The following is a 27,929-nucleotide window of genomic DNA, read 5'->3' on the forward strand; positions in this document are numbered from 1 at the left end:
TGGGATTGACATGTATACACTGATGTGTATAAAATGGATGACTAATAAGAACCTGCTGTATAAAAAAATAAAATTAAATTAAAAAATTAAAAAAAAAAAAAAAAGCTGATGTGGCAGGGTAACAAAAGAGGGGCCTCACCACTCATCAAAACTAATCCAGAAGCTGAAAGAAAGATACACCCTTCAGCCCTACCTTACACGGCTCAGCAATCAGGCTTGGAATTCTAAGGGCAGCCTTAAAGGATAAGGGGACACTGCTCAAACCAAGGGCTAAAAAGAACCCCTGCTCTGGTCCAGTGAGTCTCCCGAGATGGCTGGTCCACAGTGGTTATAACCCCCACCAGGTACCCGACAAACAGGGACATACAGATAGAGGGGGAAACCAAAACATGGATTATGAACACCAAGGGAAACTCATTTTTCTTTCTTTTTTTTTTTTTTTAAGTCGCAGGAACATGCAGTAGTTTAGAGGTACATTGAAAATCCTAACTATTAAAGGTGAAAAGAGAGAGAGGAGGAAAGAGGCCTCCTCTCCTTTCTACAAGGAGGAAAGAGGGCCATAGAGGAAATGGGACTAGTTAGGTGGGCAAAAGGAAGCCTGGAGTAGAGGCAGAAGACGCAGAGAAAGCAGCGTGGCATTCTGAGCTTGTCTGGGCAGGACCCAGGAGCTGGAAAGTCCACCAGTCAGGGCCCCTCATCTGCTTACCTTTGGCTGATTCCTTCAGTAAGTAAGTGCAGCGCTGCACCAGGAGAGAAAACATGGCCAGGCCCAGGGCTGCGGCTTGCTCCTGGATCACAGAGCGACACTCCTCCGAGAAGCAGTCTGAGCAGGAGCAAAGGAAAGTCCATCAGTATCCTGGGGGCCAAGGGCTCCTCTTCCCTACCTTACTAGGTGCAAGTCCTTGCTTGTATCACCGAGCTCCTTTCCCTTCATCTAAGACTGGTGTTGTAATATTCCCTCTCTCAAAGGGTAGTCGAAAGGCTAAATAAAGTAAAGCACGTGAAGCACTTACCACGATGACCGGCCTATGGGTAAGCACTCAATAAGGTTATTATAAGGCTCACTTGTGTAAATTCTGTATCACATCACTTCCCCAGGATCAGTTACCCCAAGGCGAGCAGTCTGAGCCACAGCTGCATGCTCTCTGCCTTTAGTTGCCTGCTGATGATGTGAAGCAATAGCAACAAGAAGTCATATCTAATTAACTCAGTCTCTCTAATGTAGAGATAGCGGGAATACAATCACCAATTAAGATCAGAAAAATACAAATTTAAAAGTTATCTTCTTGAATCACCAACCTTTGTTTCCATCCTTACCTTCTCTCTGTTCCTCCTCCTCAGAGAACACACATGAAACAAATAACCTATTTTCACCGCATGAGTTAACTTTATATAGGACAGTGCATGGCACATAAGCACTTAATCAGTGTTAGCTTTAATTTTCACAAGTTCTTTCCCCTAGGGCTAAGAAATAAATCTGGTTTCCAATACTAGCACCCTATCCCCCTCACTTTCTCAGCCTGCCCAACCTCCCTCTGGCTGCAGGTCAGGGAAAGGAGCCACCTTGGTGGTGGCCAGGGCTATTCTTCAGCGGGAGCTACATACACACCTTCAAACCACTGCCTGTACCTGCCCCCTGTCAGTGGCCCTCCCTGATAGGCACGTCATCCAGACTTGAGAGAAACAGGTAACAAACAGAAGGCAGCAGTCCAGCCTGCAGCCTCAGAGCAGGAGACACCCTATACGCACAGGAGACGGAATCAGGGGCCGGGCTCGCTTGCTCTGGCAGCAGCTGATCTGTTAATTCCTTCTGTCTGAATACAGGAGAACTTCCAGAATCTCCAGGTGTTAAAAGGATAATTAGCCACATGTCTGATCTCTGTCCCTGCTTGCATTTTAACCTCAGTAGCCAAGGGGGAGCCCTCTTGCCTCCCCCCTCATTGATACTCATCTTTCCAGTGGGGCCTAATTGAAGTCTTTACTCCAGGAGATGCTACACAACCACAGTTATTCCTAACCGTCTTGGCCACAGGAGCAAACATGACTGGAGTATGCAAAGCCAGCCCAAACCACTTTAGAAAGCCCTGGGGGTGAGAAGGAACGGGCTGCTGCTCAGAAGGTCCCAACATATGAATAGCATCAGTGTAGCAATTCTTCTATAGTGGCTTTCCCGCCATCCTTCCAGATGCCCAATGGTCCCAAATGTCACCCTCTAACTTTCCAGTTCAACTGTGGCAGGCAGTAAGGAAGTGGTAACAATCCATGTGATTAGAATAGATCACCAGTCTCATTCTTCTTCCGGTAAGGCCCTAAACCTGTGCTAGAGAGACAAGAAACAAGCATCTAAGAACAAAGCGGAGGGAGGATGGAAAATAGGGAAGGAGAAGATGTGTAAGCCATCCCAAGGAAAAGTTGCCAACTTCTCTCCTCCACCCTTACTATAGGCAACAGGACTGTCTGTACCACCCCAGCTCAGCCCAGGCCCCTGCCAAGCACTGCCAGCAGCCTGCTTCTAAGTAGCAACAAATCCCAGAATGGGAGAGTAAGTCCATAACAGAGGGAACTAGGAGAGGAGGAGTAGAGGCCACATCCTGGTAGCTGACACACTGAGTACACATTAGTGCCCCCTCATCAATTGGGCATCTTAGGCAGAAGTTACCTGCACAGGGAAGGCCCTCAGAAGGGATGGAGGCGGGTATCTTACCTCCAAGGACTGGCAGAAGCCCAAGACTATAAGAAGATACTCTCATCAGCCTCGATAAGGATAAGATGGGGCAAAGGGAGATCACTTTCACCAAGACCGTTTCTATCTTTATGATGAACAGCAACCTCAGGTTAGACTCCTTCTCAGAGTGCACAGGGCTAGGGCTCAAGGGGGAGAGCTAACTGCTTAAGAACAATGACACTGAGGCCTCTGGGGAGTCCAGGCTGGCTCCTTTTGAAAGCTTCTTGCAATAAGGTCTGGGGACCAGGTGGGGAAGCGACAACTGGAGCCTCTCTGCTGTGTCTGGAAGGGCTCAACTACCTCTCAGGGCAGCAGCTAAAAGGTAGCTTCATGACTGCTCTGCTCTTGGCCATGGTTATGTCACCTCAACCCTTCACCCACCCCCCGAACCCCTCCATCTCCCCAGGAAGGGCCTGACAGCACTCCCTGCTGTATTCTGGTTTGACTGATGGGGAGGTACAAATCAGTAAGCTGTTCTGCTCTGATCAAGCAGGTGGTGATATCACAGCTATCTGGGGGTCAGAATGCCTGGATCTCCGTCAGCTCTTCATACAGAGCACTTTCTGGAAGGCCTGCCCTCCTCCAAGGCTCAGTGGTACCACAGGCACTGAGCATCTACAGTGTCCTTGACCCTGTGCTGAAGAACAAAGCTACAAATAAAACAGGATCCCTGCAATCTTAGGACCTTTCAAACGGTTTATTTACCCCCAGTAACCATGGCAACTCAGACCCGGTGCCTCCAGGGAGAAATGTATTAAGTGCTGTGGTATCTTCAGGAGATGCTCTGTGCTTCACTTAGGCTTCTGCGGACTAGAAGCTGTAAGATGCCAGTCCTTGAGACGTACCCACGCTTATGCAAGTGGGTAGGAAAACAGCATCCAGATTCCCAGGTCTGCCCACTCTAGGATTAGGCCTAGGAAACTGGTCCCGGTCTTACAGATGCCCATATATATCCCTAGAGCGGGCTGGGCCAGGCCAACACGTGATGTGGGGTGGGGAAGGAAAAAGCATTGTTCGCCTTGGTATTTGCCTGGGTTCCTCTGGCTTTGTGTCAGGTAGCTGGAGCCTGACATGAACTGAGGAACTCATTAACATTGTGAAACAGCCTTTTCCCTTCTTTCCAAAAGCAGGCTTGCTCAAGGGTGTAGGGGGATGGTGCTGGCTAAGGAAGTCAGACAGAAATATTTCTTACCAAGAAAGTCACCTGAAGTCTGAACTTGGTTCTGCCCCTTCCCACATGCTCTCAGATGGGCAGGTGACCACATCTCCCACTATTCCTCTGGCCAAATACCTGCTCAAGCAGAAACACTCTTCCCGCTCCTATGTAACAGGGAGACCTTCTCATTTTTCTGAGAACATATTCATGGAAAACATAAACCAACTGTCGTCAAAGTTGTATGAAATCAGGAAATGGAGCGGCCGGGAGAAGGCTGCCATGTGGCCGGATGTTATGTATTTCTAATTAGTGCTATACATCTTTCAACAGCAAGTGTCCTTCTGCTGGGAAACACAACACACTGCCCTTGTTATTGTAACTGTCAGAGAAGTGCTTAAACAGATAATCTCCAGGAAAAGTGATAAACACGTCCCCTCTCCCACCAGTGTGTGTGCGACGGTGCTGCCAAAGCAAAGCTGTGCTTGACGGCTCCAGGATGGCAGAGTGTCCTCCTGCAGGAAATGGGAGCGAGGCAGGAGGGGGGAGAGGGAAGAGGAGGGCAGGAGAGGCAGGCCCACCTGCCCGGACCCACTGAGCCCAGCCAAGGGACAGTGGTTCAGAACCATTGCTTCTGATCAATTCCCGGGTCACGGAGAGATCTGGAGGAAACCAAATCAGTAGGGATGAGGTTTGCCGGGGCACAGAAAAACCTGGCAGCAATGGAACAAGCAGAGTTCGCCTGGTGCACACAGCCAACTTCCTAGCAAGAGAATGAGAAGAGTAATGAAGGGAAGACACAGGATGGATGACACATAAGTCTGCTACCCTGACAGCGGCAGAAGGCATTCAGAGGGCACTGGGGTCCACTCGCCACTCCAGCAGAGAGAACCAACCATTTGCTCAGCTGCTTCACTAACAGCCGGAGAAAAATGCAGGCAAGACCACTTATTCACTGATTCCGTCCCCACCGGCTCCTCCCAGAGAGAGGAAATGAATGGTCAGTCACCTCCAAACTAACACCACCTGGAGGCGATTTGTTGGCTCTTATCTTTCAGACATGAGGCTGCTTTTCTCATGAGTCAGTCACCAGTCAGACACAGAGCTGGCACAGTTCCTGAGCAGCCCACCAAAACCTCCTTGTCTACAGGAAGTGGGCAGTGAGAGCATCTTTCGACTGCTGCTGTTTGAGCCACAGAGTTCCCTGTGGCAGCTGCTGGCTGAAAGGGAGGTGGAAGAAGCAGTCGTTTCATAGGAACCATACAAAAATCTCACAGCAAAAGCAGAGATGTCCAGGCCATCAGGACATCATTTTATTCCCCAAGGAGGAGAATGAATGAGTCAGAAAAATCAGGCACCAATACACCCAAGCAAATTATTCATGCACAACAGCAGAACACAGGCTGACTGGGTGGAAGGCAATCCATGACATATCCCTGAACAAGGTATGTCTGAGACAAGACAAAGCAACATGGAAGGTAATGTTTCTTCCCTAAGAGCCCCAACTCCTTTTGGATTTTCTAGGATTGTAAAACTCTGACTTCTTTTAGCGGGTAGATGTCGGGGCAAAGGAAATCCCAACCTCCTAACAAAGTGACCTCTCCGACTAACTCCAAAGTTGTTTATTTAGCCCAATTGTGGAGGATATAAAGGAAAACAGGATACTGTCCATGAGAAGATGATATTCTAATGAGGAAAACAGGAAGAATACACAAACACCCAAATAGCTATAATTCAAGACAATGTATTATTACATGCCATAGGAAGGTGGAAATAAGATGCTTTCTCTCACCAGAAGGAAAGAAAATCATTTCCAGCTAGTGTATATCAGGTAAGATTTCATAGAAGAGAGCACTTCTGAGCAGGGCTGCAAAAGATGAACTGGGCAGGATGAAGGAGGGATTGAGCGTGCTAAAGAGGCACGCAGGTAGGGACACACCAGGCATGTACCCAGACGGCAAGCACTGTACTCGGCACGTGGTAAAACAGGGACCACAAAGCATAGGGCCTGCGATGCCACAGCAAGGAACACAGGCGTGACCCAACAGGCAGTGAGGAGGGCACTCGCTCAAGGTTCCTGAGTGAAGGCAGAGGTGAGTATTTTATGAAGATTAATCTAGTTAAAGCATTCAGGACAGATTAGCATAGCTGGAAAAAAGTAACAGGGAGGCAAACTGGTTGGGAAGCTTAAGAGGACATGAACTTGTTTGAATTAAGAGGAATTACATGTAGAACACTTCATAAACTTTATAATGCCAAATAAATGTAACATCTTTCTTATAAGAGAGGTGGGAGAGGGAATGGAAAGGAGTGCACAGATGTGAGAAATGCTGCAGAAGGAAAATCAAGAGAAGAGAAGGTAGAGATGATGTGGGGGAGGGAAGGACTCTCGCTGATAATCTCAGCAAGTTCCAGAGGATCCTGAGACCTCAAAAAGGGTAACACCCACCAAACGAGATCCAGGAAAGGGGTAGAAATGTGGGAACGCAGAACACCTGGAGAGGGGGAGGAGTCCCCAGGCTCCCGCCCACTTGGCTCTGGGCCAGTCCTGTCTTTCCAGAACAAAGACACTTCAGGGGGTCAGAAATACTTGAGGAAGACCTTGCAGAAGGAGGCCTGGGAAGTCTGAACTGGTTCTCCCTGTGGAAGCCATTAGATATTCAGCACTTCATTTGTTTCCAATTCTTGTATGAGTGCAGCTCCAGGCTGTGGGGTGAGAGGCTCCTCTCTGACGTAATCAGGAAGCAGCTGCAAAATTAAGGAATCCCTCATGACATCATAAAAAGGGTCGATGGTTTACTGGGGAAAGTATAAAAATTACATATTCCCACATGACTCCCTTCCCCTAAATCTGTACATACCCCCTCCCACCCCCACACATTCTCTCATCATCAACACCCAGAAGCCACCTTGATGAACAGGGTACAAAAGGGCAAACAAAACCCAGGAAAAAAAAGTTCTTTGATGCACCCACTGTCCGCACCACACATTTGGAACTTAACAAGTGATGCCTAGTCCTGGAATTTTTATACATATAGCATGTTTCCTCAACAAAATTATAAGCCCCTTGAGGACAAGAGCTATGTCAAGACTTCACATCCTTGAAAATTAGCACCATGAAGGGGTTCAAGAAACATTTGCTGCTCTTAACAGCAGGTACACTTGCCTCTCCATTTGTGGATCATAAATGATGATTCCACTGTGGCCAGAAATAATAACTAAGATATAGGGAGAGCTGTGTTAGACACAGAGCGTTCATATATATATTTTATCTCAGAGCTTTACAAAAGATTTGCACAGAAGGTGTTATTCTCCCTTTCTGATAGTTGAGAAAATAGGCTCAGAGAAGTTAAATGACTTGCCCTAGGTCACAAAGTCAGTTAAGTGTCAGAGATGGGATTTGAATCCAAGTCTGTCTGCTCTTACACCTACACTGTTTCCATACCTGGTGTTTTTGTTTTTTGTTTTTGGCCGTGCTGCGCGGCTTCCAGGATCTTGGTTCCCCGACCAGGGAGTGAACCTGGGCCCTAGGCACTGGACCACCAGGGAATTCTCCATACCTGGTTTTCAAATGCCTGTGATTCAAGTTTCAAACTCCAACTCCTCTTCTCTCCTTTGCCATGAACATGAAAACCTCACACCACTCCACAGTTCTGCACAAAAAGCTCTGAGATAACTATGTGGTGACTGAAATTAAAAACACAGTATTGCCAAAGAAAATGAAATACTTAGGTGTAAATCTAACAAAATACGAACGGGATGCTATGCTGAAAATTACAAGTGTTGATGAAAGAAATAAAAGATGACCCAAAATAATTGGAGAGACTTACCATGTTCATGGATTGGAAGAATCAATATCATAGAGATGTCAATTCTTCCCACAAAGATTTAAAGGTTTAGCACAATTACTATCAGAATCTCAGCAAAGTTTTTTTGTAGACGAAAACAAGCTTATTCTAAAGTTTATGTGGAAAGGCAAAGGACCTAGAATAACTAAAACAATTGTGCAAAAGAACAAAGTGGGAGGAATTATCGCTCCCAATGTTAAGTCAAACAAAGAAGGATAGCCTTTTCAACAAATATTTGCTCGAGCAATTAGATATCCACAAACAAACAAAGAACCTTGACCTAAATCTCACACGTTATACAAAAATTAACTGAAAATGGATCAAAGACTTACATGTAAAACATAAGACTATAAAACTTTTAGACAAAAAATAGAAAAAAATCATCAGGATCGAGGACTAAGTGAAGAATTCTTGGACTTGATGCAAAAAGCACAATCTATAAAAGGAAAATTGGTATGCTAGACCTCATAAAAATTAAAATCTTTCACTCTGTAAGAGGATGAAAAAGCAAATTATAGACTAGGAAAATGTATTTGCAAACTACATATCTTACACAGGACTAGTATCTAGACTATACTAAGAACTCTCAAAACTCACCAGTAAAGAAAACAAACAGTCCAATTAGAAAATGGGCAAAAGACATGAACAGACATTTTACCAAAAAGGATATACAGGCGAAATATAAGCACATGAAAAGATGTTCAATATCATTAGCCATTAGGGAAATCAAAGTTAAAACTACAGTGTTAAAATTACTTATCAGGGGCTTCGCTGGTGGCGCAGTGGTTAAGAATCCGCCTGCCAATGCAGGGGACACGGGTTCGAGCCCTGGTCCAGGAAGATCCCACGTGCCGCGGAGCAACTAAGCCTGTGTGCCACAACTACTGAGCCTGTGCTCTAGAGCCCGCGAGCCACAAGTACTGAGCCTGTGTGCCACAACTACTGAAGCCTGCATGCCTAGAGCCTGTGCTCTGCAACAAGAGAAGCCAGTGCAACGAGAAGCCCACGCACCACAACGAAGAGTAGCCCCCGCTTGCCGCAACTAGAGAAAGCCCGCGTGCAGCAATGAAGACCCAATGCAGCCAAAAATAAATAAATAAAATAAATTTATTAAAAAAAAACACAAAAAACTACTTATCAGAATGGCTAAAACAAAAAATAGTAACAACACCAAAAAGCTGATGAGGATGCAGAGAAATTGGATCACACATACCTAGCTGATTGGAATATAAAATGGTACAGCCACTCTGAAAAACAGTTTGGCAGTTCCTTCTAAAACTAATAATGCACTTATGATATGACTCAGCAATTATACTCTTGGGCATTTATCCCAGAGAAATAAAAACTTATGTTTGCACAAAAACCTGTACGCTAATGTTTATAGCAGTTTTATTGATAATAGCTTAAAACTGGAAACAACCCAGATGTTCTTCACTGGATGAATGGTTAAACAAACTGTGGAACATCCATACTATGGAATATTACTCAGCCGTAAAAAGAAAAGAACAACTGGTACACGCAATAACTTGGACAGACCGTCAGGGAATTATGCTGAGTGAAAACAGCTGATTTCAAAAGGCTACATGCTATATGATCTCATTTATATAATATTCTTGAAATAATGTAATTATAGAGATGGAAAACAGGGCTTAGGGTTTGGGGATGGAAGGGGGCAGGGATGGTTCTTACAAGGTAGCATGAAGGAGCTTTGTAGTGATGGAACAGTTCTGCATCTTTTTTTTTTTATATAAATTTATTTATTTTATTTATTTATTTTTGGCTACACTGGGTCTTCGTTGCTGTGCGCCGGCTTTCTCTAGTTGTGGTGAGCAGGGGCTACTCTTCGTTGCGGTGCGCGGGCTTCTCGTTGCACTCGCTTCTCTTGTTGCAGAGCACGGGCTCTAGGCGTGCGGGCTCTAGAGCACAGGCTCAGTAGTTGTGGCGCACGGGCTTAGTTGCTCCGCGGCACGTGGGATCTTCCTGGACCAGGGCTCGAACCCGTGTCCCCTGCACTGGCAGACGGATTTTTAATCACTGCGCCACCAGGGAAGCCCCAGTTCTGCATCTTGATTGTGAAGTAGTTACATGAAACTACCTGTGTGATAAAACTGCATACAACTATACATACGCACACAAACACAAAAACAGGTGCATGTATAACTGGTGAAATCTGAATAAGGTCTGTGGATTGTACCAATGTCAATTTCATGGTGTTGATACTGCACTAAAGTTATGCAAGATGCTAACATTAGGGAAGGAGGGATGAAGGGTGAACAGGACCTTCTGTACATTTTTTTCTTTTTTACAATTTCCTGTGAATCTATAATTATTTCAAAATGAAAATTTTAAAACAAGTAAACAAATAAAAGTAAGCCGACAAACAAAACCCAGAAAGATCTGACACAGGATTCCAGAAACGTTTTTCTTTTACATAGAAAAGGGCTCTTAAGGCATTTTGAGGATGGTTTCTCAATTAGTTGAGAATACTCTGTGCAGATGCTGCAGCCCCTTGTTCTCATCGTGTGCTGACTGGCCTGAGCTGCTGGAGATGCCCAGCTGTGTGGCTCCTTATCTGGACTGAGCAAGAAACTGCCAGGGGCAACCAAAGGGAAAATAAGAAAAAAGAAGGGAAAGTTCACTGAAGACAGAACTTCTGTCTAAAGAATAAGGAGTAAAGCAAGAGAACTTCATCATCAAGGCTATGACTCATCGGATCAGTAAAATCCACGTCAAGCAGCACAAAGTGAAGGTGATGAGAAAGTGACGAAAGATGACAAGAAGAACGAACTGCAGAAGCTAAGTGAGCTGTTTAAACATGTTCTTGCTGCTCAAAAAATAAGTAAAGGTATAAATCTCAAACCAATGGTATGTACATTCTTCAAACAAGGGTAGTCAGGGGAAAAAAGTTGTTTAACACATGAGCCCTAGCACTGTTTTCTTCATAAATGAAGCTGCTTATGCATTTTCAGTGCTGCACTGCTTCAGACTGTTAATCAGACGGATATTAAGAAGATTTTTTTTTAATTAGCAGCATCAGCTACAATACTATTTTAAACTGCTCCTCTGCCAACAAATCTGTAAAGATCAAACTTAAAAAGACTTCATTAAAAAAAAAAAAATGCTTGTTCTTTAAAAGACAAAAATGAAAAGAGAAGCCACAAAGAAAACTGTCTCACTGGGAGAAAATATTTGTAAAATATATATCTGACAAAGGACTCATATCTAGAACATATGAAGAACTCTTTCAAATTAAGAAGATAAACCAAAAAATGAGCAAAGAAGCTATGTAGATGGCAAATAAGTACATGCTGGGGACTTCCCTGGCGGTCCAGTGGTTAAGACCCTGAGCTTCCACTGCAGGGGGCACGGGTTCAATCCCTGGTCGGGGAACTAAGATCCCACATGCCCTGCGGTGAGGCCAAAAAAAAAAAACAACAACAACAACCAACAAAACAAATGAACATGTACTTCTGATAAGATGCTCAACATTATTAATCAGTAGGGAAATCTAAACCTCAAAAAACTCCACACCCGCTAGGATGTCTGTAATCAAAAAGAGAGAGAATAACAAAGTGTTGGTGAGGATGCAGAGTAACTGCAGCTCTCACACACTGCTCTGGGAATAAAAAATGGCACAACCACTTTGGAAAATAGTTGGGAAGTTTCTTAAAAAGTTAAAATACACATTTACCAAATGACCTGGGTAGACCATTCCTAGGTATTTACCTAAGAGAAATGAAAGCATATGTTCACACAAAGACTTACACTTGAATGTTTATAGCAGTTTTATGCGTAACAGCCAAAAACTGGAAAACAAAACCAGATGTCCATCAACAAGGGGGACAGATAAACAAATTGTGGTATATCCACACAATGGAAGAACAGTCAGCAACCAAAAGGAACAAACTACTGTATCACTCAACAACACAGATGAATGTCAAAATCAATGTGGAGTAAAGAAGGCAGGCCAAAGGGAGGGTGGGGAGGGAGGGAGGCAGAGAACTTACTGTCAAATTCTAGAAAATGCAAACTAATCTACAGTGACAGAAAGCAGATCAGTGGTTGCCTGGGGTTGGGAGGGGAAGGTTAGGGAAGAATAGATTACAAGGGAGCACAAGGAACTTTCACTTTAAGGGGTGGAGGATATGTTCACTATCTTGATTGTGGTGATGGTTTCACAAATGTATACATATGTCTAAATTCATCCAATCTGTACACTTTAAATATGTGTAGTCTAAAATACATCAATCACAGGGACTTTCCTTATGGTCCAGTGGTTAAGAATCTGTCTTGCAATGCAGGGGACACTGGTTTGATCCCTGGTCGGGGAACTAAGCTCACGTACCACAACCAGAGAGCCCGTGTGCTGCAACGACAGAGCCCAGGCACTCTGGAGCCCGCGCACCACAACTAGGGAGAGAGAAGTCCGCGCACCACAACAAAGAGCCCACGTGCCGCAACTGAGACCCGACGTGACCAAATAAATAAATAAATAAATAATAAAAATATAAAATACATCAATTACATCTCAATAAAACTGTTAAAAAGATTTTTTAAATAGGGGAATGAGTGCCTCAACTCTTCAGATTTTAAGAGTTTATAATTAGAGATGGATTTAATCAAGAAATCTGGACATCTACTGAGTGCCTAATACATACAAAGGCCCTGAGCAAGGTGTTTTGCATACACTATCTAATTTGATACTCAGAAAAACACTACAAACTGGCATTGATACTCCCTACTTCATAGACAAGAAAACTAAGCCTCAGAGAAGATAAGTTAACTTTGTTCATCAAGGTCACACAGCTGATAAATGGCTGAGTGGAGAATTCAAACCTTTGGTCTGGTTGATTGCAAAGCTCCTTATGGCACTATAACACAACTGCTACCTTCTGAAGGTATGAAAATGACCTCCAGAGGTGCTAGGTCCTCTCCAGAGGGCAGCCTGGCTTTCCCTCCTCCTCGACATGGAGCTCTAGAGCAAAGAAATGTCCTGGGAACTCTATCGATACATCTTGGCAAGACAGACGGCAAACCATTGCTACTCTCTACAAGGAAAAATGAAAACACTTCTCAATGAGTGCTTAGCTTTTTCCAGGGAATATCCATGCAATTTTAGAAATGGTATTCCTATAGATTTCCTGGAAAAATTAAATCAATCAATCACTAATCAAAACATACTCTGGCCATTTCCACCTTAGTTGTATCTCTGGATTGATACTTTTGTCACTCAGAATCTCCTGCCTGATTCCAGGGTTATTCAAATACATGTCCCCTCTTGGGCAAGCAGAGCTGCTGCCAGTAGGATGGCATGCTGGCACCAGCCAAGCCTCTCAGGAATGGGGCCCAGCGGAAGAGCGCCTGCCATTCCAGCATCGCATTTGGAGGAGTTACAAGTAGATCTTGGAGGACAGAGTTTCTGCTTCTACATTTCTTGCCAGAGGTTTTAGGAAGCTTGCTTCTCTCCCAACATTTGAGGAAAGCAAAGGAGGAGTAGAAAAGAGTGGCAGCTTTTACTTATATCAGGCAGGTAAATCCCTATGGAATTCCATCAGGAGATCTGGAGTGTCTTGTGTCAGAAGTTACTTAAGGCTGTGGAGAAGAGAAGTGAAGGAGGCTTCCTAAGAGGCATGCCCGTTGGCTAACCTAGAAGGAAGCTTTCGCTGTAACAGTGAGAAGGAATTAATACAGCTACATCTCTTCTGAGAGAGTGGGCAGAGATGTGGCATCTGATTCAAACAGTCTGAAACCTGCCTTTGCTGGTATGATGCTTCAGGAGCAATTTGGGCTCAAAGTAAAAGTTAGTGAGAGATAATGCCTGCAGACATCCTCATTCAGAGGAAGCTCCTTTGATATGGCAGGCAGAGGGGCAGAGAAGTGCTCAGCTTTCATTTTAACAGATTAACTCAATTTCTTTTCATTTTATGGCTTCCTGAAGGATTTTTAAGAGTCTGACAGTTTACAAACAAGGCCAAAAATAAAACAATTCTGAGACAAGTAGGGCAGAGAGGTACCCAGGATAGGAAGGCTCTCTTAGAGTCCTTTTCAGAAGCTTCCAGAATGCAAAGATTACAGCCATCAAACAAATCTTAAGGAGTCAGTACTGAAAAATGAGGCCAATGATAAAACATAATTCCTGGGTGGATTTCTCTTGAACATCCAGATCTGCACATTCATCCTGCTCTGCTCTAGCAACTCACCCTAGAAAGTTCCTCAAAGCTTTACAATCCAAGATCAATGCCCAAACTAGATCAAGTAAGTAATGACTTTATCCAACCCCATCCATTGTGAAACATGTATTTTTAAAGTAGAAAAGAGATCAATAGAATAATAGGTAAATAAAGCAATTATGCCAAGGAAGAAAGTGAGAAAGTTTGCACTCAGTGAAGGTGCCTAGAAACCCAAGAGACACCAGCTAGTCCCTGACTTACAAGCTCTGGAAAGGAGGGTCCCCTTTAGAATTTGTATTCAGTTGGCAGACTTGATAGTTTGTCAACAATACTAACTGAAACCTATATACATTGTTTTAAACTAGATTAAAATTTTTTTGTCTATATTTATTCTTTTATACCTCAATTCCATGAAAGATTTGTGACAATTTAGGGCAAAATCACCTACCATGAGATAACATTAAAGTAAATGTAGAAAATCAGGACCCAGAAGAAGGAAAATACAAATATGTCAATCATGTGGGTTAACAGTCTTCGATGAATGAACTTAAAATTTGCCTCTGATTTTCCTGGCAGTCAAAGCAGAAAAGGAAACACCAACAACTGTATAGCTGTCATTATTGGAAAGGAATAAGTATATCAGTTCCTCAGGAAAAACAAATCTTTTCTCAGCACTGAGTTCTAAAATAATTTTTTTAACGCGGACTCTATGCAAGGGATACTGTATGAAAAAATGAACAATAACCTTGAAAAGGCCTTTACAATGTATGGCATTATTACCACATACTATTAAAAGATATCCAAGAAATATTACCCTAAAGTTATCTGTATTGTGAGACAAAATACATTGTGTATCACAATCTAAGAATGTTTTTCCAAAAACACAGATATAGGAATATTTTATATATAGATAGATAGATAATGCTAAGTTAAAAAAAATGCTAAATTAGGAGATTGTAATTCTTATTTCAAAAAGGATCCATGAAGGGTTTCTTTAAGCAGAGAAATCTTTGATGTCTAACATATTTGCCCAACATTCAGTCTGTGACAGAGACCAAGGGCCAGAGAAACCCAAGTGCAAGAGCTACTTGCAATTGATAACGAAAGGCTGAAGTATCCTAAAATCTTAAAGAATTTTAGATAAATGAGAATGTGACAATATGCTATAAAAGTCTTACTTTAAGAAGACCAAATGATATATTAAAATATATATGCTATCAAATATATACATATATAAACACAGATGTATGGATATGAAAGGAAAATGGTCAAAACTGTAAAATTCGATTTATGTAAATTTTTGGGATCTTTACAAAACAAAAAGTACAATAGCATGCTATAAAGCAAAGAGATTTACAAGCTAAATTTATATTTGAACGTTGGTACAGAGAACAAAGCTCCATAATTCTGGGATTAGCACCCCTGCCAAACAGGCAGTCTTCAAGCACCAGCTCAATTTCATCTTCTTGGTGAGATTTCCTCCATTTGGAGGACAGAATTGACCTGCTTCTGCCTGGTTCAAAAGACCTAACAGATTTATTTTTAGAGCACTGCCTTGCCCCTTAGAGAGGGCCCACACCAAAGGATAGTGAATGACAACAGCCAAGAAGAAATAAAATAGCAAACCTGCCACCTCCATAGCACTGAATGGTCATTCTCCCGCCCTCGCTCTCCAAAGCCCACCTCTCTCCTCTCCATTATCTAAGTCCTTCCTTCAAGACCCAACATATACTAAACCTGTACTGTGCTGCCCGATAAGCCTCCTTTCTCTGGACTCAAAGTGGTTCCACCCATAACATGCACCAGGCAGGTGGCTCAAAGCCACTCTAGCACAGGATTTACAATTTATCAAGCTTCCCCACTAGGCTGGAAATCCCATGAGGGCAGGGTCTGTAGTGCAGACTCCAGTAAATCCCAGGCACTTACCACGGTGCCTGGTCATCGGAGACTATCTGTTCTGAGTCATTAACTCACTAAGTGCTGGATCAATTCCTTTCCTTATTCACACAGTCAGCATTTACTAAGCAGCTACTACATGCAAGGCCCTATGCTAGGCATTTAGCTTTCAAAGATGAATCAGACATGAACTGGACCCTCAAGGAGTTGAAATCTAATAGGATTCCAGCATGTAGTTAACTATAAATCAAAGAAGAAAGTGAAAATCATCTTACGAGATAAAGATAATGTGTGAAATGACATGAATGAGGAAATTCACTATTACATAGTTTGGACAGGAAAAGCCTGCAAACAACCTAAGTGTCCATGAATAGAGGCCTGCTTATTAAATTATGGGACACACATATAATAAAATAGCCATTTAAAAGGGTGAGATAACTGTTTGTAAAAAATACAAGTATACAAAAATGATATAATAATTAAAGCTACTATTTACTGAACCTTTACTATTTGCCAGGAAGGCGGGGGCGAGGCAGAGGGGCAAGCAATATGCAGAAGGAAGCAGAAGTGCAGAAAAAGGCTTTCCTGGTTCCAATCCCTTCCGTAGGATAATATCCTTGTCCTCAAGTTCCTTGCAATACATTTCCCTTCTTGTGTAAGCTATTTCAAGATGGTTCTTGTCATTTTCAAACACTCCTAACATACACGGTAAAAAAGAATAAGAAGTGGGGTTGGCATTTGTTAAAACTCATCAAACTGAACACTTAAAATCTGTGCATTACTGTTTTATGTAAATTATACCTCAATTTAAAAACAGAAACAGTGAGGCCAAGACAGCCTGAATATATGGAGGACACTGGTACCAATAACAGAAAAACTGTACACAGGAGGAAGAGTTCCAGCAGGGCAGGGGGTGATCTGGTGCACTGCCCAGATCCCCCCCGGGACTAACGCACTCATTCTCCCAGCTGCTGAGAGTGTTGGCAGCAGTAGATCTCAGCTGATCCCTCTCCCAGACTTGCTCTCAGCTGAAGAAAGGCGTTTTCCCAACGTCACTGCCCCTTCCCAGGAGTAACTCACGTTCATTGACTGGTGGTTGGAGGGCAGGAGGGGGTGTAAAGATTCAGCCCCTTTGGCCCAATCTGGGACTACTCTGAAGGGTTAGCCCCTTTAAGCAGCTCCAGAGCTCCTTACAAGACTGGCTAAGGCCTTTGTTACATCTGCAGTGCAGTTCAACTTCTCCCTGTGCCCCATCCTGCATACCCATCATGCCCCCTTGGGTACTGATCCTGAGAGCATTCTCCAACCAACTTCCTGGGGATGCAAACCTCCATCTTAAGAGTCTGCTTCCTGGGGAACCTGACTTACAACACTTGAGAAATAGGATGAATCAATTTTTAATAAGCTTGAGATTCCAGGTAAAAACGTTCAACAAGAAGTTAGAAAGGCGGGCTAGAGCTTAGGAAAAAGATTTGAGCAGGAAAGAGATTTGGAAGCAATCCACAGAGAGGTGACAGTTAAAACCATGGGATTTTATGATACATCAATGAGGAAAGGCTGAAGAGAGGAAGGCCAAGGTAATATCTTTAGTAAGTGCTGATATTTAGGGTGTGGATCAGAAAGGGAAGACCCAAGAAATAGGGGAAGAGGAAGGGAAGGACAGAGAGAATACAGAGCTACTATCACTGAAAGCATTTCTGGAAAGTCTCCTGTCAACAAAGGCAAATGTTACCAGAAAAGCTAAGAAGGACGAGACACAACAAATGCTTAACAAACCCTTGTTAACTGAGCTGAGTGGGACAAGTGGCCTGCAGAATGATCAGCTTTTGTTGGGTTTTCTTCAGCAGCTTCCGTCCTGTGGCCGTAGGCACAGAATCTACCTGCGTGCCCTGAAGCAGATCCACAGTTAGACTGGCAAGCAAAGAAAAGCTGAAATGGCCTAGTACATGAATGTAAGTGAGCCAAGACAGAGTTCAGCTGCTTAAGCAATTTGGAAGAAACCTTCTGAAAGGCTTCTTTCAAGAGCGTTCCCACGGACTTCCCTGGTGGTGCAGTGGTTAAGAATCTGCCTGCCAGTGCAGGGGACACAGGTTCAAGCCCTGGTCCAGGAAGATCCCACATGCTGCAAAGCAAGTAAGCACGTGCGCCACAACTACTGAGCCTGCGCTCTAGAGAGCCCGCATGCTGCAACTACTGAAGCCCGCGTGCCTAGAGCCTGTGCTCCACAACAAGAGAAGCCACCGCACTGAGAAGCCCGCACACTGCAATGAAGAGTAGCCCCTGCTCACCGCAACTAGAGAAAGCCCGCGTGCAGCAGCAAAGACCCAATGCAGCCATACATACATACATACACACACACATACATACATAAATAGCATTCCCAGGGATCTTCTGAACAGCTGAGATCCTTGAGGAGGATCACTGTCCCTACTGACCAAATGCAAACCCACAGACATTTAAATAGACTGATTCTAGCATACTTTTTTGAGGGGTGGGGGGGCATAAGACCACAGGTATATGGAGGGAGGAGTGAGGCAATCACTTATAGACATTAGTGACATTATCATTGCTTTGAATACAAATAAACCAATTCTTCTTAGCCATGGCACCCTAAAGTAAATGACATACCACACAAACAGGTGTTATCTGACCTCCAGTCCTAGACCGGAGTAAACAGAATTTACCTTCTGCTCCTGTGCCCAACACAGCTATGCAACATTCTTCAATGACTCATTGACTTTCCCTGTTTTCCTCTGGGTATGGCTGGAGGATCCCCACATCTATGTCTCTTGCCCCAACTCCTCCTGCCCAACCTGCAATCAAAGGCCAAGGCACAAGGCATCACAGATGCCCAAGAGCCGATGTGGCTGTATTTCCTGCAGAGATCTGAAAACCTGTTGGAGTTCCAAAAGTCAGCACCAATTTCAAATCTGATCAGGATCTCTGAAAGTCACAGTTACCATACAGCTGAATAAAATATTTTTTCATAAATTTAACGCCAGCGTGTCTGTGTTTGGAAACTTTGAAAATACATGTTGTATGGTTTACTGCACTGGAAAAGGTGCCAACAGAGTTTCAAAGGAAGGGAAGTGTATAACTGTTTCCTTTCAAATGCATTTTCCAATGGGATCCATTCAGGGAAAAGGCTGGAACTAACTAAAACATTATTAAAAACTGTTATGGAAAGAGACAGGGAGATGGAAAAAGATAGACCCAAAAAAGCGAAATACATAACCAAGAGTGAGACAGACATACAAGGAAAAAGAAAGGGGATCTGGGCAGAGAGACAGGTTGGACGGTGAAGCGGGGTGAGATGGAGTTTTGTCTGGCAGTTGCTGTTCGTGGTATCATACTGCTGCAGATCAATCGATCCGGGCTGCAGTGCTGCTGGCCCAGTGGCACAAGACAAACCACAGAGTTGGCTTCAAGTTCGGCACTTGCGAACTGCTGACCTTCAGTTTTCAAACCAAAAATATTCTTTGGGAAACGGTAATACCAGGTTCAGCCCAACCAGCCAAGCAAAAACAAGGACTACTAACCTGAAGTAACACCCTATTCAGTTACATCAGGCACCAACCCTTCTCAGGCATCAACTGGGAAGTCTGCAAACCTGAAACCACACCCCACCAAAAACTAACTCCAGGTTCTGACTCAACCAACTAGGCAATGATAACCAGAAATGCTAAAACAAGTGACATGGTGTTTCAAAGTTGGCTTTACCAGGACCTACTCAAGCAGGAAGGCCAGTCCTCGCTCACAGAGCCAGAGATATGGCAATTCTTTCTGAGGTCACATGTGCATGACTCCAGTGGAATCTGCTTGCAATGCTTAGGGCAGGGTTTGGCGCTTACAATCCATTACACTTCTAGACAAAGAATTAACAGTTTGTAGTGAGTGAGTTGTTTTTTCAATTTTGGGTTTGTTTTTTTTTTAAATCTTTTTCTAAATTCATCTAAGGTAGGGTGATTCTAAAATCTATCTCCTAAACTGGGATATTTGTGAGAGCGAAAGGGTATGCTATTAATAATGCATAAACAGGGACTATCCTTAGGCAAACCAGGACTTACCGTCACCCTAGACTAAGCCATAGTAGTTTTTTTTCTCCCTGGGTGAGTATTATACAATTTTAGCTCAGAAGAATCTTTTTAAAAAGCCAGGACTGCTCCTGATTAGTGCCAAAGCACTTTCTTTTTGAGCTCCTCCAATGGAGAGGTAAACAAATCAATTAAGTTAACTGCAAAAACTAACAAGAAAGATTGGGCTGACAATCAGGATTCTGGAGAAGCTAAAAATTCCAGGCAGCAGCTTCAGGGGAAAAGGGAAATGTGCCACAGATGGAGCTGTTGAGGCTGATCCACCAGGCCTCTCAGTGCTAGGCCCTGATGCCTCAGCCAGCTTCAAACAGCGAGTGGAGGGCGGGCAGACCTTGGTGCAAGTTTGCTGAGTTCCAGGCCATCATTCTTGAGGGTGTAATAACCATGGGCTGTAGCACACATGTTGAGGGATGAGGGAAAAAAATAAACAGAGAGACAAAAGAATGAGGATGCACTGCCAATTTCAATTGTGCAGCTTTTATTTTTAAATGCTTATCAAGCTGAGAGAGAGCAGAGTTCTTGGAAAACAAGGTTTCCTTTTTTCCAATGCCAGTGTAAAACACCCTCAAGGACGGGCACTGCACAGACTGTAACAACAAGGAACGTGGCTCTCCATCCTCCCAGCAGCACAGTCCGCCATGGGTCCCACGCTGCTCTGATTTCGGCTCAGCTGAGAACTCAAAATAACAGGCCCACTGCCTCTGGTAAAAACAGCTCTTTTTAAATTTTTTATTAATCTCTAAACTGGCTGTGTTAGAATTACAGCCCATTACCTACTAACTCTCTTCACTAATAAAATAAATTTGTAAAAGGCCTAATTACTACTTTTACTGAAGTACACTGCCTGGGGATCAAGTACAGGAAGCCAAGGGCTCAACCAGTTGTCAGCTAGGGGATGATGGGGGTGCGGGGGGCGGGGGAGGACCTAGATAGAGTCACCAGAGGGAGAGAATATGACATCCACAAACGAGCCTCAGAGCCCATGCCCAAAAAGAAACAAAAGGGCACTAAACCCTGCTTTTGTTCTGAACAGCACCGTGAGGACCCATGCCATCATGGCACTTGGGGAGGCCTGTCACGGGTTACACAGGCCTGTGCTGCCCACGCCCCAGCTCAGCAGAAAAAGAGAACTGCAGTCCAAGACAGATGGATCCTGGCCGGACTCTCAGCAGAGAGCCTGGAGAGTCTGACCAGTAAGGAAACAAACAACCATCCTTCCCACCTATCCCTCTCTATCCTTCTACCCCAATCTAGGCCCCCAAAGAAGAAAAATACACAAAACAACAACAAATTCAGGCAGTTGCACAAGAGCTGTACTGTGAAGGCGAGGCCGACTGCAACCACTTCTGGGCTGTGCCCCGCACCTCATCCCAGAACATGATTACAGAGCTGGAAACGTTCCTTACACACTGAGCCAGTCAGCCCCCCCTCATCCAGGGCTGATGCTGAGAAGTCTGACTAGAAATTAGCAGTCAACTCTGACACACTCATTTGCAACAGAAGGTGTGTATTAAACAAACTAGTCCAACCTTAGACAAAAAGTAAGAACAAAACGTGACTGGCATTCTTCATTGTCCAAGAAGAGCCCTCCCAGGCAAATCCTATGCATCTCTGGGACTTTGATAAACAGTATTTCTCCTCCAGAGAAAACTGAAAATCAACCATTGCCGAAGAACCTCGTTTTTAAAGAATCCTGATAAGAAAACCTGCCGTGGCAGATGAGTTAAGCCTGTGGCAGACACGCCTTTTGGGGATGACCAGACTGAAACCTGGCATTTCACTGAGGCGGAGGATCTGCACTGACTCTCTGCACATCACATGCCTGACCCTGAAGGGATGGAATGATCTCAATGGGAAAAACCCAGCAGCAAGTGCTGTGATACCAAAGCCACAGCTCCATGGGCCCCTGGAGCCTCTCAAACTAAGCTGCCAGTTAGGGAGCTAACACTAGCTTTGGATAAAATGCAGTTCTGGTAGAGTAATTAATTTTTTTCTTAACTGGGATTACATTAATTTTCAAGGACTAATGGAGTCCAGCTGTAATGGGAAGAGCGGCTGCCGATGCACAAAGGCACTTGTGCGTACAACATTATAAACACACACATACACGCGCGCGCACACACACACACAGACCTATAAAAAGGATCCACTATAACAGGATATTTTTAGTTTCTACAATGCTGCACTAAAAATACAGCCCCGGCTGATACATCATGGCAGAACTATTCTCTCTCTGTCCCTTCAGGAACAGTTTAAAACATTTATTTTTGTTTCCTTTTTGCAATGGTCAGAGTAGAGAGAGAAAATAGCAACTCATTGATAAGAGGAAACGAGAGAGACATGAAAAATTGAAAACTACCTAAAAACTCATGGCGAGGTTTATTTTATTAGTTCTTAATAAATATCTTGCAGATTTCCTCAGGAAATACACCAGATCACATGTAAAATAGTTTGATACTGATGTCAACTGCATCAACATATGAAGTCTATTAGGGTGAAGCCACAGCAGGGTGATCAGCGTGCTGAAAAACTCCACAGTACTTGGGGGGGGGGGGGGATCTCACGGCCTTCCAAATTCTTCGAGAGGTAAAAAAGTCAGCCAAGACGCAGAGAGAGAGAAAGAGAGAAAAAAAAGATCCCACATCCTGCTTTCAGCTGCCAGCAATGTGAAGTGCCCAGAGATTAATTCTACGTCTGGCCTGGAAATGTGACTTTAAAGCATGAGGGAGGGGAGTTGGGGGGGAGGAGGGCGGTGAGGAGGAAAGAGGAAAGAGAAGGGCAGGCTAACTGAGGCTGGCAGCAGGCCACCAACCCCCTCCCAAAGCCATGTTTCAATGTAGACAGAAGTAAACCCCAACAGACAGCAGCGCCTCAGCCTGCCAGGGCCTTACACCAGCTGCAGCGCATCTCGCTCTCCACTCAGCCCCAAGTGCAGATGTTCCCTACAGCATCACTTCCGCTCGACTTTCTTTTAAAGAAATAGCACACATATGTGGAGGCATTTCCTCCACTTCCCAACAGGACTCTCCTCGCTTTTAAGGGCTTCAGAGCAAGGGCGAAACTGACAGCAGGTACCACGACGGCTGAACGAGCTGCTCCGCCTCCCTTGGAAAGGAGCATCATCCACGGGCTAAAGAGCATTACTTAATTAACAGGACTGTCTTTATAAATTTGGCTTCTACTGTCTTCAGTGGGAGAGGCCCCCAGAGTTTGGGGCTAAGAAAAAAGGGAGAGAACTATGTCAAAGATCTTACTCCTGCCTTCTCAAAGCAGTCCACTGTAGCATTACCATCTCAAACTGAGGGTTCTGATAGCTTTATCACCATGGAGCTTGCAATAAGGCCACCTTAAAAGAATGTTCTAAAACCATATTAACATTTTGGGCCAGAAAGGAGGGAAGAGAAAGTTTCAAAAGGAAAGGTATGGTCAGTAGGGCCAAATGTATTCAGAGCAGTTAGGTAAGTTGTGGACTGAAAATCATTCACTGAATCTGTTCTCAAAAGGTGAGTGACTGCAAATGGGCACAGGGCTCTTCTCAAGGCAACAGAAATGTTCTCAAATTTGACTGTGGTGATGACTGTACAATGCTGTAAATTTACTAAAAATCACTGAATTATAATTAAGCCACTTAAAATGAGTGACTTTGTCACATGTAAATGATATCTCAATAAAGTTTTCCTTTTAAAAAAATAAAAACAAGAAATTAAAATTAAAATTAAAAATAACATATTAACATTTTGGGGAATTCCCTGGCAGTCCAGTGGTTAGGACTCCACACTTCCACTGCAGGGAGCCCAGGTTTGATCCCTGTCTGGGAACTAAGATCCCACAAGCTGCGTGGGGCGGCCAGGAAAAAAAAAAAAAAAATTAGTATTTTACCAGGCATGTTACTTGGCTGCAAAAAAGACATTAATTTTTTAAAAAAATTAACAGTTTGCTAATTTCTTACATGCCTAAACTCATTTTATACAACCCCAGACCCTGATAAGTTACTCAATCGATCAGTCATTGTTGATTAAGTCCCTAATTTTGAAGTCAGCCTTGAACCACTGTTAGGGATTTCACAAAATATACAGTCTTCTCTTGTCCTCATGGAGTACATACTCTAGTTGAGGGATCTATGTATTTCATGAAGCTAAAATAATTTCATTTTTTAGAATAGCTGAATATTCTCTAGTTGGTCTATTAGGCTACTAGTTCTTCTGGAATGAAAGAAGAGAGAAGAATCAGCAATGTCAAAAGAAAACAAAACAACCCTCAAAACCAAAGTTGCTTTGTTTGAACCTCAAGTTCAAGAGAGGAAACAGAATCTTCCCTTAAGGGAAGGAGAGAAAAACTGGCAATCAGTGGCAAACCATATTATGGTTAGAAGGTTTAATTCAACAAATATTTAATAAATGTCTTCTATGCACAAGGTACTAGATATAGAAACAGATTTAGAAACTGTTAACTAATTTGCATGATACAGCAAATAACACAATCAGAACTAGAACCTAGTTTTATCTAACTTCAACTTTTTTGTCATTACAATTTCTAAAAATACGTTTCTTATTACAAAAATATTGTGATCACTACAGAAAACTACAAAAATGCAGAGAACAAAAGAAGAAAATTAAAAACACCTTTAATTCTACCATCCTAGAGAATCATGATTAAGTTTTGATGTATATCCCTCATTCTTCTTCCCTGAATGTGTATATAACATGTATTATTTTACGAAAATGTGATCAGTTGCAAAGTTCATAATCATGAGACCACATGATTCAGAGAAAGGAGAGATCACATTTTTGGCAGCTGACCCCACCCCAAGAGTCAGTCACCCAGAAAACAGAAATGTGATGATCTGACTCCCTATACCTGGCAGCATACATCTATTCCATCCCTATAAGTCTCCGAGCTCCTTAAAGCAAGGAAATTTCAAAGATATTTCATTCTCCTCTACCCTCCTTCTGCACATCCCTGAGCCCAAAATAATCAGGTGCACTGACTCACTCAGCAGAAATGCTGCCCTCAGTGCACCTTCCACAGTGCTTCCAAAACCAAGACTAACCAATGAAAAGGGCCATCGGAGATTATGGGAAACATCTGTATCCAAATGTCTCTGGCTGAGTCTAATCCCATGTGCTGGTGGCTTGTGGGCCCCCACTGGCATAGCCTTACCTCCTTGCTTTCAGCTCAACAGACAGTTTACTCCAAGAGCTTTTACTCCAAAATAAAGATGGTACTTCCTTAGTAACATTCTGTTACACACCTAGGATTCACTCATCAGTGAAAAGCAGGACAGCCACAAAAGGCAACAGTATTCTTTCCTCCCTGAAATGGCAAGACCACACAACTACTCACCTACATACCTATGCTAATTTTCCACGCCTGAGCTATTCCCAGCTGGAAAGTAGTCACCTGAGGTGAGGTGAGGGGAAAGGTCTAACTCTGACAATGCAACCCCTGATGACTCCAACCTTACCTCAGTCCAATGGATAAAAGTGGGCTGATATGCTGGTTAGGAACTCTTATTTCGGGTGCAAAAGATCTACTCTCACATGTCACATTATTTAATTAAGCACATAGGGTTCCTCACATCTCTTTCCAACTGAATGTAATTACAAACGATGCTAGAATTCTCTCCAGCTGATGGAAATGAAAATACGGTTGCAGGGATGGCTAAAAACTTCTCCAATGGAAAGACCTTTTTAAGCTTAAGAGCAATGAAATAAATCATAAAGAATGGCATTTTTAACTCTATAAAATTTTACAACTTTTATACATTAAAAAAATAAATATAATTAAAAATCAAATACAAATAAGAAAATCTCCAATGAATATAAAAAGGACTTGCTATATTTACTATCTGTAAAGCTCAAATAAATTGGTATGAAAAATATTAGGCTGGAATAGAAAAATGAGCAGAGAACAAGACCACACAGAACTATACATGGGTAACAAAACATAGGAAAAAATGTCCACTCTCACCAATAATCAAAGAAATGCAATTGCAAACAGGAGAGGTTGGAAGACAGTTCGGCAGTTTCCTACAAAACTAAACACAGTCTTACCATATGATCCAGCAATCACGCCCCTTGGTATTTACTCAAATGAGTTGAAAACTTAAGTCCACACAAAAATCTACACACAAATGTTTATAGCAGTTTTATTCATAATTGCCAAAATTTAAAAGCAACCAAGATATCCTTCAGTAGGTTAATGGATAAGTCAACTGTGGTACATTCAGACAATGGAATACTACTCAGTGCTTAAAAAAAAATGACCTATCAAGCCATGAAAAGACATAGAGGAACCTGAAATGCATATGACCAAGTGAAAGAAGCCAATCTGAAAGGGCTACCTACTGTATGATTCTAACTATGACATTCTGGAAAAGGCAAAAACTATGGAGACAGTAAAAATATCAGAGGTTGCCAGGGGTTAAGAGGAGGGAGGGAAGGAGGGAGGAATAGGCAGAGCACAAAGGTTTAGGGCAATAAAACTATACTGTATGATACCATAATGGTGGATACATGTAATTATACATTTGTCTAAACCCACAGAACACCACCAAGAGTGAACTCTAAAGTGAACTATGGACACTATGTGATAATGATGATTAGGTTCATCAATTGTAACAAATGAACCACTCTGGTTCTGGATGTTGATAGTAAGGGTGGTTGTGCCTGTGTGGGGGCAGGAGATAATATGGGAACTCTGTAGTTTCCACTCAATTTTGCTATGAATATAAAACTTCTCGAAAAAATAAAGTCTATTTAAAAAAAATAAAGACAGGTTTTATTCTATCATTTATTCTACAAATATATGAACGCCTACACTGTGCTAAGGACTATTAAACATTAACAATACTCAATGCTAGCAAGAGGTGGTCACTGGGCATTCTCAAACACTGCTGCTAAGACTGTAAGCTGGCACAGTTTCTTAAGTAATCCAGCTATCAACAGCGCTAAAAGACTTCAAACCTTTTAAACCCAAAAGTTAGCTTCTAAAAATATATTCTGGGGGCTTCCCTGGTGGCACAGTGGTTAAGAATCCACCTGCCAATGCAGGGGACACGGGTTTGAGCCCTGGTCCAGGAAGATCCCACATGCTGCGGAGCAACTAAGCCTGTGTGCCACAACTACTGAGCCCGCACGCCTAGAGCCTGTGCTCCGCAGCAAGAGAAGCCACTGCAATGAGAAGCCCGTGCACCGCAACGAAGAGTAGCCCCCGCTCACCACAACTAGAGAAAGCCTGTGAGCAGCAACAAAGACCCAACGCAGCCAAAAATAAATTAATTTAAAAACATAAATATATATTCCAATAAAACAATATGAAAAGCAGAAAATGGTTTAATGTTACAAAGATGTTAATAAAGCATTATTTATAATCCTAGAAAAGTGGAAAAAATGTGTGAAAACGGTAGTGATTACATTAACGTTAACATATTTACATGAGAATACTATTCAGCCAGTAAACATGTTTACAAAGAATTTTATAACTGAATACTTATAATAAGTGAAAACAGTAGAATCAAACATTTTATATTCAGTATACTTTCAACTGTGTAAAAAAAAACTTGAATATTCACACATACACATAGGAAGGAATGTCATTGCTGGGAAGCTGGTTTACAGGTGGTTTCCACCTTTTTTCTTAATATTATTTTTTCTAGTACTCAACAAAACCTAAAAGGTTAAATCTTTTAAAAGATTTTATGTAAGCTAATTATTATTTAGCTTACATAAAACAGGACAGAGTTGCTCCAGTAAGGTAAGAGTAAAAATATGGTAAATGAGTAGAGAATGAGAAATAAAAGAATATTTATGGGCAGGAAGGATAGACAATTAATGATGAAAGATTCAGGAGACGAAAAAGGACAGAACTCATGCTGTATTCAAAGGAATTTTGCTTTCCAGAGACCTGAAGACACTGACTCCAGTATTAACAGTAAATACCAAGGCACATTTAATGCATTTTAATTTAATGTCAGAATATAAAACACGCACTTGGAAATTACATATTCAGAAGTGCCACCTTAATGAAAAAACATGATTATAA

General features: G+C 42.8%; 1 protein-coding gene across 3 annotated transcripts in view; it reads right to left on the bottom strand.

Annotated features, from left to right (window-relative positions):
- SMG6 (SMG6 nonsense mediated mRNA decay factor) overlaps positions 1 to 27,929 on the bottom strand; it is a 236,654-nt gene that overhangs the window by 136,205 nt on the left and 72,520 nt on the right. For 2 of the 3 annotated variants that reach the window (XM_082370523.1, XM_082370524.1), the window contains exon 11: positions 707 to 823. In XM_082370523.1, coding sequence (XP_082226649.1) covers positions 707 to 823 — 117 coding nt within the window. Of the gene's footprint in view, positions 1 to 706; positions 824 to 19,331; positions 19,379 to 27,929 lie in introns of those variants that run through there. The other variant, XM_082370525.1, reaches the window with a different exon arrangement.

Source organism: Balaenoptera borealis, assembly GCF_965194805.1.
Source record: "Balaenoptera borealis genome assembly, chromosome: 20".
NCBI lineage: Eukaryota > Metazoa > Chordata > Mammalia > Artiodactyla > Balaenopteridae > Balaenoptera > Balaenoptera borealis.